At 37.2% G+C, this 12,228-nt stretch overlaps 1 protein-coding gene across 10 annotated transcripts in view; it reads left to right on the top strand.

Annotated features, from left to right (window-relative positions):
• Positions 1–12,228, top strand: part of ATE1 (arginyltransferase 1) — a gene marked incomplete at its 5' end in the record, with an annotated part of 154,128 nt that overhangs the window by 14,953 nt on the left and 126,947 nt on the right. For 3 of the 10 annotated variants that reach the window (XM_082673174.1, XM_082673168.1, XM_082673166.1), the window contains 2 exons: positions 1,292–1,521; positions 3,403–3,531. In XM_082673174.1, coding sequence (XP_082529300.1) covers positions 1,292–1,521; positions 3,403–3,531 — 359 coding nt within the window. Of the gene's footprint in view, positions 1–1,291; positions 1,534–3,402; positions 3,532–4,448; positions 4,578–12,228 lie in introns of all 10 variants that reach the window. The other 7 variants (XM_082673172.1, XM_082673171.1, XM_082673169.1 and 4 more) reach the window with 3 other exon arrangements.

Genomic DNA, 12,228 nt, shown 5'->3' with positions numbered 1-12,228 from the left:
CTTTTTTAAAATTTCTAAACCCAAGTAAAATGACTGTTAACATGGTGATATATTTCTTTCCAGGTTTTTTCCTAAATATTTTAATTATATATATTTATACATAATGTTTTCTTTTTAATAAATTTATTTTATTTATTTACTTTTGGCTGCTTTGGTTCTCTCTTGCTGTGCGTGGCTTTCTCTAGTTGCGGCGAGTGGGGGCTACTCTTCGTTCTGGTGCGCGGGCTTCTCATTGCAGTGGCTTCTCTTGTTGCGGAGCACGGGCTCTAGGCACGTGGGCTTCAGTAGTTGTGGCTTGTGGGCTCTAGAGCTCAGGCTCAGTAGTTGTGGCGCACGGACTTAGTTGCTCCGCGGCATGTGGGACCTTCCCAGGCCAGGGCTGGAACCCGTGTCCCTTGCATTGGCAGGTGGATTCTTAACCACTGTGCCACCAGGGAAGCCCACGTTTTAACATTGAATAATGACAAATCCCCTAAAATTTCTACAGCATTTAAAATAGCTGTTTGATATTCTGTTGCTTATTTTAAAAATTGTGTAATTCTATAATTGAGCATTTAGATTACTTTGAGGTTTTCATTTGTGTTCATTATTTGCCTCTATCTCTTATGATTTTCTTGGGATAGATTCCTTGAAAACAACTTCCTAGATTGAAGGGTACTCACTAAAATTTGTGGTTTATAATAGTAAAAATTGTTATATTTTAAAGGATTATCAGTTTGATATTTGCTCTTTTAATTAAAACAAAACTCAAATTGGAGCAAAACTAATGAGACCCCCCCCCCCCGTTAGATAGAGAAGGACACAAATATCTTGAACTAAGCAAGGATATTTTTTCATTAAAAAAAAACCTGCCGGAGTATGTTCTGGGATCAGTCCTCATTTACACCTGGTTCCTAAGCATTTATCTCTGTCACCAGTGATAAATGCTTAGGTTTCAGAGAAATGTCCCTCAGAAATGGGCTGGAGACAGCAGTGTCGTGAAGCAGAAGGTATTTGATTATGTTCCTTTTACAAAGGCAGAGAAGTGGATGAATATGTAAAAGAAAATGTTTCAACAATACGAGCTGCCTGAAAAGTTTCTGTTACTATTTACTTTCTCTGGCAGTTCTTCTTCGAAGGTAGAATTTAAAGATCAACTTAGGGGTCTACACCATGAGCCTCTGAAACGTCTACCCGAAGCTAACCTAACAGTTGGAACTGTTTGTACTGATTTTGTGGAACCTTTGAGACCTTTAAAAAATATTTCTAGAGCCAAAAGTGATTGGTCTAATATTTTGAAATTCTTTTTTAGGCAAAGGGGCAGATTTGAGTAAGCCTCCATGTCGAAAAGCAAAGGAAATCCGGAAAGAAAGGAAAAGGTTAAAACTCATGCAGCAGAACCCAGGTGGAGAACTGGAGGGTTTCCAGGTTCGGTGTCAGCCACCGTCTTTGTTCCCACCAAAGGCTAAATCCAACCAGCCCAAGTCACTTGAAGATTTAATTTTTGAATCTTTACCAGAGAGTGCATCACACAAGTTTGAGGTACTTTGGAAGGTGTTGTTTGTTTGTTTGTTAGCTACTTTGTTTTTTTTCACTTGAGATCATACAGTTGATGTTTTGCTGTTTATATAATGGGAAATTAAAGTGAATTGGGATGGAGTAGCATTTATATTTACTAAGTTAATTGGTACTTTAGAAAAACCTTTTTGTTTTTCTTTAGGATTTAAAAAGGCAATTGGCTACTAAAGTGAAAATTCTAGTTTTAGTGTGTTGTTATTTGAGGTACTCTGGCTTTTTGTATCTCTTGATTGAAATTTAGTAGAGTGAAAAATAAAAGATACTGTTTTAAAATTTCATTTTTGGCAGCTTTGGTTTAGGTAGTGAAAGAGAATAGATCACAGTAGGCAAATCACTGTTTCATCCATTCTCATTTTATGATCTTGATCAAGGCAGCAAATGGTATTACATATGCAAGCCAGCAGTTAGGAATTAACTAAACAGTCCTAAATGTACTACTATAATCATCTCATTAATTCCCCCCAAACCAATTTAGGCATAGTGTGAGTATGCCTAGTCTTAAGAGTATTCCTCTTATTTTCCCAAATTGATTTATATTCCAGGTGAAGTCTAGATTTTTCAGTATTAGTTTGGTATATTTATAAAATTTTTTTCTAAAACATTAGCCATAATGATTTTATTATATTCTCCCTGATTAATAACTGGTCAGCCTTTGAATTTACAGCTTAATATAATCTAAGAGCATCACTTATCACTGAAAAACCTGATATTAAACATTTACTTTGGTGCAGTTTAAATCTTAGGACAATATATATTATCAGATATAAGTGTTAACAACTTTGACTATTATAATTCTTTGGCTACTCTGTTTTGGTATTGACTTTCTCCTTCCCAAATTGTAAGGAGAATGGAACACACTATTGAATACTTAAAATAGTTTATCAAGAGGTCTTTATCTTTTGATCAAATAGTAATGTATTCAGGGCACCAGGCACACCTAATATAACAGTTCTTCAGTAGGCACCTTTTACTTTTTTAATGTAATGATATCCAGGATGGATAGATTTTTGTTATCCCCTGGGTGTCACTCTTTCATGACAGCAACTACTTCTCATGGCACAAGAAGTTTCCAGTTGGAAACAAGAAGTTTCCAATTACGCCTTTCTATTGTATTACATTTGATTTCGTGTTTCACTCTTCTATTTTGCTAACATATTTTAACTGGTTAGTAAATAACGTTAAAATAAATGTTAGCCATTACTATGTACAATTACTGCTTTTAATGCATCCTCATTTTAGATATGAGGAAACTAAGGCGCAGAGAAGTTAATTTATTTACTTGACTAAAATGGTGCCTTTAAGATTTGAGTAAAGGGAATCTGACCTTAGAGTCTTCATGTTAAACTATGCCATGAAATAGGAACACTTTTTGAGGGTTGTCTTTTACACTTATAGAAGAAAGTTGTAAGTTTAGAGTTAATGATGCATGAAAGAGTGTCCAAAAAATATATTCACGTTTTCAATCTTTTGGATTGTTTTACTGAAGGTCAGTTGTGTACAGCTAATATTAAAGAGTATTTATTTGTGTCTGTGTCTTGAGTGCCAGAAGTATTCTGCTGTTTTACAATAGAGGCAGTCTTACATAATTCAGTCAGTCTAAGAGCTTAGTCTTAGAATTTGGACAGGATCCTCTGCCTTCTTAATGAGTCTATAATTTGGAGAAATAACTTCTTTTCTTTATTCACTAACTGGTTGATTTTTAATGTTAAAATATTACCGTTATATGTTCATGCTTTAATATTTATATTGGAACTTTGGGGCTTTTTTGGGTGGGAATAACTTAATGCATATTCCATGGAATAAATAAATGAATTAATGAACATTGTTTTTTAACTCCTTCTGAAGGTGAGGGTGGTGAGATCATCTCCACCAAGTTCTCAGTTCAAAGCCACATTTCAGGAGTCTTACCAGGTCTATAAACGCTACCAGATGGTTGTTCACAAGGACCCACCTGATAAACCAACTGTGAGCCAGGTCAGCAGGCCAAGTGTAATTTTTCTGTGCAAACGCAACTTTCCCCTCTATTTGATATCACTGTGTGAATTCTTGGTTTATTTGTGGTACATTTAATTTATATTCAATTTGCAGTGTATCTGCAAAGCGATAGGACCATGGAACACTGGACATTCTGAAAGTGCAGATTTTACCTGATGCCATGTTAAGAGCCTTTCATGTATAATTTCAGAATGGAAAGTAAAATGAAGTATCTCTATTTAAAGTCACTGTGTTTAGAGGCATTTATTTAAGAGTTAGTGAAAAGGCGATCTCTAAGTTAAAATATTTATGAGAAAAAAGTAAAAAAAAAAAACCCACTATATGGTAGGCATACTTTGTACAACACAGTTAATATGCTTTATCTCCATTTAAAAGTCGTGTAGGAAAAGTTCATAACAAATAAATTACTCTTCGTTGATGTACTGCCCATACACAACTGAGTGGGACTAGAAAAGTAAGATAGTAGAATGTTTTAATTGAAGTCCTCATATACTTATAATTTTACAAATCAAATTACCCAAGAAAAATCTGGAAGGGGAAAAAGTTTAAAACCCTTAATATAAGTAGAGGTGACACAGGTAGTGGCAATTAACATGAGGAGCAATATTGACTCTGCTGTATGCAGAGAACCACAACAGGTAGATAGAGAAAAAAAAAACAAAAAGAAATTGTCCCGGCCCTTGTGAGTTTAAATTTTTCATGAATATTGGTGCACAGTTCGTGCTTCACGCTCCGTGCTAGTCAACCTGTCCCTAGGTTTATTCGTTTTATAGAAATTTCAGCGCTGAGCTTTGGAAGTGGATTTGCGGAGATCTTACTCTAGCCTCACCTTCAGAAGCATATCATCAGGTAGAGGTGTTTCAGTAGCGTTTGCTTGTATCTTCCTTGCTCTGAAGGTGAGGCTAGTACCTGTCTCCTTTGAGGACCCCGAGTTCAAGTCGTCCTTCAGCCAGTCATTTTCTTTATATGTCAAGTATCAAATGGCCATACACCAGGACCCGCCTGATGAATGTGGGAAGACCGAGGTACCTTTTGCTAAATGTTTTTTTCCTATGTTGATGAGGTTGTCTATGAAGAAGAAGCATAATATCAATATATAACCTTCTTATTCCATTTTCTTATCTGTTAAGTAGAGTTGATGATCCTTACATTGTGTACTACTGAACTTTTGTGAAAACAAGTTATACATGTGATCATTTTAAATCCCTCAGAAAAAAGGATATGTTTTTACTCAGTGTTCTCTCCAGGAACCTGAGTGTATTGTGTTTACACATCAGTCATTGGGCTAAGACAGCAGACGTCACCGAGTGCTCTTTGTGCCAGACTGTGCCACAGCACACAGGGAGGAGTCTCTGTCTTCAAGGAATTGATGATCAAACGGGAAGGACGGACCAATAAACAAATATATCTTAAGAAGAAGCATGTGGGAAAAAGCTGAATGTGTTGAGGTTACATAGAGCATCATTTAACATGCATTTATTGAGGGCCTGTATTTTCCAGCTGGAGATATTTAGATGAATAAGAGATTGCATACTTTCCACAGTCGGACAGTGATGTTTTGGAAGAAAGATGACAACAGATGCAGAAGGATTGAAGTTTTGATTTTTTGGTTTTTTTTTAATGACATAGGATGTGTTAGCTTAAAAGAGATGATTAATAAGGCAGGAGTTAATGCTGCATGTTCCCTGAGAGAATGCTGACTTCTGGGTCTCGCAGAGCCTTTCTCGGTAAAGTGTGGTCTGCAGACCAACAGCATCAGCGTCACCAGGAATGCAGACTCTCATGTCTCCCCTCAGACCTACTGAATCACAATCTGCGTTTTGAACTAGGTCTCCGGGTGATACATGTGCACATTCCGATTTGAGAAGTGCTTCCATAAGTTCCCCGTTGAGACCTATAGCTGTGGGTGGTAGCATTTACAGGTAAGGATTCTGAAAGGTGCAAGAAGTTCCCTTTGATATTCCCAGGAGGTCTTAATTCCTTTCTCAGTGTTATTCTTTCCTACTACCCTTGAGATTCTGGCTTTGTGCCTGCCTGCTTACCAGGTATGGATAGTTGGGCCAAAACACCCTGACATGTTTGATGTGTTCCCGGGAACCCCCTCACCCCCTTTTGGGCTTCAGGCCTCTGGTGGAGTCCATTCTTGCAGACCTAGTTCAGTGCGAAAGTTCATAATCGTAATTGGGGAGACAGATGGGTGAGCAGTTCCAGCGCTGTTGGATTAGTAAGGAAGGCCACCTTAGTGTGGGACTGGAGGTTAGGGAGGTTTTTCTGAAGGAAGTGACATCGGAGCCAAGTCTGAAAAGATGAGTGCCACTTAACATCTGGACAGGCTCTAGGGCAGTGTTCTGTATTTAGGCATAAGGTATGATTGAGGCTTTTTTAAAAAGGCTTAAATTTACATTCACTATCATCGGTAGTACTGAACTCTGGGTACATGATTTGACCTTGTGTTTAAATAGAAATACATAATGGATTTCTTTATTGTAGCCAAATAGTTTTGCTTTAATGATTCATTTTATAGTATCACATGCTTATAGCAAATTCATACAGGTGGGAGAGTTTGTATAAGCTATCATAAACTTTCCCACCAGTATGAATTTTCTGTGTTTAGTACTTTGATTTCATACAAGTGAGTATATTTGGCTTTGATCAATTCTTTTACTTTATTCATAGCATTTTATTTACCTGACATCTAACTGAATTCATATGGAGTTTTCAGAGACATTTGAAATGATGTTGTTTTTCACATGGGCGAATTTGTTATCTCACTGAATGTAGTTTCTAAGAAATAACATGAAATAACATTTTGTAAGTCAGGACTCTGTACTGTGCTTTTTTCTTTATATTAGCCTTATTGAGGTGTAATTCACATGCCATTATAAGTCACCCATTTAAAGTATATGATTCAGGGGTTTTTAGTATATTCACAGAGTCGTGCAACCAGCCTCACTAGCGCCAGAGTATTTTCATCATCCCCAGAAGAAGCCCCATTCCCACAGTGGTCACTCCTCGTTTATTCCCCAGACACCCCAGCTCCAGGCAGCCATATTCCACTTTCTGTCTCTGGATTTCCTTAGTCTACAATCAGTATTGTACAGTTCATATAAATGAAATTGTACAATGCTGGTCTCTTGTTGACTGGCTTCTTTCTCTTAGCATGATGTTTTCAAGGTTCATCCATGTTGTAGCATGTGTCAGTACGTCATTCCATTTTATGGCTCAATTAATATTTCATTGTATGGCTATACCAAATTTTGTTTCTCTTTTCATCCATTGATGGACTTTTGGGTTGTTTTCATTTTGGGGCTTTTATAGAAAGTTTTGCTATGGACATTTGTGGACAAGTATTTATGTGGACATATGTTTTCATTTCTCTGGGGTGTATACCTAGGAGTGGAATTGCTCGTTCATAGGGTAACTCTGTGTTTACCTATTGAGGAAGTGCCAGCCTGTTTTTCAAAGTGCGACACCTTTTTAAATTCCCATCAGAAGTATGCAAGGGTTCCACTTTCTCCACATGCTCGGCCACACTCGTTTATTCCTTTATTATTATTTTTTTTTAATTTTAGCCATCCTAGTTGGTGTGAAGTGGTTATCTCATTGAGGCTTTTTTTGGACTGCTCTGCGAGGCTTGTGGGATTTTAGTTCCCCGACCAGGGATTGAACCTGGGCCACAGCAGTGAAAGCGCCTAACCCCTGGACCACCAGGGAGTTCCCTCATTGAGGTTTTGATTTGCAGTTCCCTGATGGCTAATGATGTTGAGCATCTTTTCATGTGTTTTTTGGCAATTTGTGTATTTCTTTGAAGAAATGTCTATTCACATTTTTTGCCCATTTATAATTTTTTGCCTATTTTTTAAGGGACTAGATACAAGTCCCTTATCACATATGTGATTAGAAATATTTTTTTCATTCTGTGGATTATCTATATCTCTAGTAGGATTTTTTATTTTACAATCTGTTTTGTCTGATATTGGTGTAGCCATTCCGTCTTCTTCTGGTTCCTGTTTGCATGATACTTCTATACCATCCTTTTTATCTTCAATCTCTTTGTGTCTTTGAGTTTCAAGTGTGTCTTTTTTAGACACCATATGTTTGGATCTTTTTTTTTTTTAATTTGGAGGGGGAACAGTCTCTCCCACTTAGTTGAAGTGTTTAATCCGTCCATATTTAATGTTGTTATTGATAGAGTTGGATTTATGTCTCCATTTAACTTTTTTTCTATGTTTCATGTCTTTGTTCTTTTATTTCTTTACTACTTCCTTTTGCATTAAATGAGTATTTTCTAGGGTAACATTTCAATTCCTTTAATGATTTTTTCACTATATATTTTTGAGGTGTAGTAGCTGCTCTAGGGCTTGCCGTATACATCTTGACTCACAGGAGTGACTACAGGTTTATACTAACTTGATTCCAGTGAGGTATAAAAATGTTACTCCTGCTGAGCTCTAGTCCCTCCTCCCCCTTTTTGTGCTATTTATAACATATATGTTATAAACTCAATATATGTTATAATTATTACCTTATATGATTTTATGTCTTTTATAAAGCTGAGAAGAGGAATAGGAACAAGTGTTTGTTTATAATTTGTTAAAATTAACCTGACTTTCCATTTCTGCTTCTGTTCATTTGTTCCTGTGGATCTGAGTTCCTATCTAATATTTTCTTACTGTAGTTCAGCTTTGTTCCCATCCACCTTCCTTACGATGCTATTGTCAAATATCTTACTTTTCTATATGTTATAGTACCAACAGTACAATTATACACATATTGTTTTGTACAATTGCTTTTAAAATCAGTTCAGAGAAGAAAGAATACACACATGTGTTTGAGAAGCCTCTGACGTCACGCCGTGGGGCCTCAGCCGTGGTCGTTGCACAGTCCCCCTGGGATGATGGTGGTCTTACTAGTGTTCTCTTTGTCGCCTTCCCTGATGGCTCTGTTAAGGTGTTTTAGCTCTGTTGGTTTCACATCCAGCTCTTAGGCTCCACTAATTGCTGACTGTTTACCGTATTGTTTTCAGCAGTGCCCCAGGGCATAAATTGCTCCATAGTTTGATTTATTAAATTTAGTCCCCTTTGCAGCAGCAGTTTTTGAGGCCCATCTTTGAGGTTTGTTCTGACCCCAGGAGGGCTCTTCTTCACTGTCTCTTTTCCTGTTTCTCTCTGGTAAACCAGCTGGCCTACGGTTCAGCTTGTTGCCCTCATGGAACTACTAGCCTCCTCTTAGATGCTTCCACCAAGATCTCCATTGTTTTCAAGACTTCCCCTGGGCCTGAGCTTCCCTCTGTCCCAGATGCAGTCCCGATTGCTGAGGAGCTCTCAGTTCTGTGGCCTGCCCTCTTGAGCCCCTTTGTGCCACTGCTCTGGAGCTGTGGGCAGGGACGGTGGCTCACTTCCCTTGGAGTGACACCTCTGCTTCATGAGCAGCGCTGGGCAGGAGCCAGGCCCTACTTCTGGTCTTCTCTGGGTAGATGATTAAGTTTTGGACTCATTAACAGGGAATTTTAAGGCCTGTGAGCCGCCCTAGTCATAGTTCTGTGTAGGGAGACGGTCACTGCTGTAGATGAGTCCTTCACCTCCCATGTTTTCATCCTAGAAATTCTTTCTTCACTTGGCCGGCTCTTGCTCGCAGGTAGAGAGTAAGTGCTCTGTCTGTGGGGCTGGCTGCCTAGACGATCTGATTTGGACATGCTGCTTTGCTTCTCAGGCTCGAAGTGAGGTGTTTTATACTGAAGGGACCTAATTCTTGTCATGGAGTACAAATAGTAGTTTTCCCTTGTACCTGGCTACGGTTTCTACCTGAGGAACCAGCCAGTGTTCCTGTGCTCAGAGGCAGAAAGAGAAGCCAAAAAAGTCCTCCTCTGAAAAGTTCAAATGATGTCCCGACCTGCTTTACGGGCTCCATGCAGCAGCTCACTGTGTTGTGGTTTTGTCAATATAATGGGCCAAACTAATTTAATTATGATCAAGATTAAGAAAATCCATTTTTGCTTTTGTTGTTGTAAACCATTTGAAGTAAAAACAGTCAACATACTAACTTGGGAACTTTAAGTAACCATATGAATGCATAAAATCCACTTTTACTCTGTTGGTGACCGTAAAATAAAATCGTTTAAACACCCCAAAAAGTAGGTTATTCTTTGAGAGATTTGATGAGAATATAAATAAATATAGATTGCTTTGATATGCAGAATAGCAAGTCAGTTCTTTTTAGTAACATCTTTAGAAAAACAGCACGTAATTGCAGACGGTGAGATGGCATAGGATTTAGTAAATTATTCTGTATGTTTGTTTCTATTACTGTTTTCAATCATTCAGGTAGATACCAGATTTTCAGAAAATAATACTATATAGATAAAATAAAACAGGAGTAATTTGTCACCTATCTTTTGTATAATACAGTATAAAGCCAGCATTTAATAATCTTTGTTTTTCAAAATATCAGTAATTCCATATGATATAAACATGGGATTTTTAGCTGAAATTTTATTGTTATATTTTAGAAAACAGCGTTATCTAATAATGTTTATTAAGTGCCAGTTGATCTCAGCTCTTCTAAACTATTTGAAGAACCGGCTGTAACCATAGCTCCAGTAGTCTCATCACAATTCTGAGGCATCGACTAAATTGTTTTCCAAATTTTATTAAGGACTTTCAAACATAAAGGAAAATTGAGAGAATAGTATACTGACCCCCTGGTACCCATCACCTGGATTCAGCAGTGGTTAGTTTCTGTGTTTGCTTTATCTTTCTTTGTGTGTTGAATCATTTTAACTTAGATTATGCATCATGACATTTTACTCCTAAAGTCTTTAGCGTACGTCTCTGAAAAAATAATATGTGCTTCTTCAAAATGCAATGTCATTATCACATGTAAGAAAACTGATGATTTGTAAATATCATCTACTATCTGTCTCATTTAAAAAAATTTCCCATTTAAAAAAAATCAGTATTCAATCTAGGTTCGTAGATTACATTTAGCTGTATATTAGTTTATATTTTTCAAATTGTATAACAGCTTCTTTCAACTATTTTTTGTGATATTGACTTGTTTTTTCAACTTTTTATTTTGAAACTTCTGAAATTTATGAACAGAAAAGTTGAAAGAATACAGTGAACACCCACATACTGTTCACTAAGTTTCACTGGTTGTTAATAACTTTTGTGAAATTTGCTTTGTCATCTTTTCTTTACCGGAACCATTTGAAAGTAAGTTGTGGGTATTATAACACTTCACCTGTAAGTACTAAGCATGCATCTCCTAAAATAAGTATATTCTCATGTAACCACAATGTTTATCATTCCTAAAAAATTAACAGAAATTTTATAACTTCATAATCCATATTCAGATGTTCCCAATTATACCCAAAATACCTAGAAAGCTTTTTTGAGAAAAATACTAGATCCAGCAAGCTTCCTGCCTTGAATGCAGTATTATATTTATGCTGTGTTTATAATATGGCTGTTACGTTTCCTAAGTCTTTTTAAATATTTTTCTTCCTCATGACATATTTTACAAGAGTGTAGGCCAGTTGTTTTTAGAATGTCCTTTATTCCGTATTTGTTTCTAGTGATCAGATTCAGCCTACATGTTTTTAGGTGTAGGTGATACGTACTTTCTAAAAAAACCCTTTTATTGAAGTATATAGTTTCATACAGGAAAATACACATAGGTGTTCAGATAGATGAATTTTCCTAAATTGGACTCACCCTTGTTCAGAGGCGCTCAGATCACGAAATCGACTAGTGCCAGCCCCTCAGAGCCCCCTCTCGTCCTTTTCCCGTCACTGCCAGTACTTTCTTGACTTGTAAGACCGCAGGTTAGTTTTGCCTGTTTTGTACTTCAAGTTGAATCACGTGTGTACTCTTTTGCTTGTGGTTTCTTTTGCTCAACATTATATTGAGTGCAGTTCCTCTGCACTTTTGGGTGTTGTAGATTGTTCAGTCTCATAGCTGTATGCTGTTCTAGTTATGAATATACCATAATTTATCCATTTCTACTGTTAATGGGAATGTGAGCAGCTCCTGGTTTGGGGCCACGATGAATAGTGCTGCATGTGTACATCCTTTTACATGTCTTTTGGTAAACATACGGGCACATTTCTGTTGGGTATACACCTAGGATAGAATTGCTGTCATTAGGTATGCAGATGTTCAACTTTTAGATATTGCCAGTTTTATCTAGGGGTTAGGCCATGTTTTTTGTCCTGCTGTATCATATCAGGCAGCACATAATGTCAGGCTGCCCTGTATTTGTGCTGCCAGGTCTGCTCACTTAGATGGATGGCAGCCATCAGATCTTTTTATTGTTAAGTGCCATTTTCACCTTTGTAATTAGATCTTTCCATTGTAAAGGCACATTACTCACTATTTAAAAAGTGAGCTGTGGGATGATATTGGTATTTTTGAGAGATTTTGAAAAATCTCTTCCCAATCACCTATCGTCCAGTCATTTTATCATCCTTTGGTGTTTCTTGCCTGAATCAGTTAGAGGAAGGTGGGAGGGGCTGCACAATGGTGATTTATCCAATTGTTTTATTTTCTTCTACATTTATTATCTGAAATTACGTATCTTCTGTAAAGAAGAGCTTTATCTTCATTTACCTCCCCTTCCCCCGCCCCCCATCATTTTTCCTTCTGGTATCACTGTGGGCTCATGGATTTAACAATT

The sequence above is a fragment of the Grampus griseus genome (assembly GCF_964374135.1).
Source record: "Grampus griseus genome assembly, chromosome: 16".
NCBI lineage: Eukaryota > Metazoa > Chordata > Mammalia > Artiodactyla > Delphinidae > Grampus > Grampus griseus.
This window is presented reverse-complemented; position numbering and strand designations above follow the sequence as displayed.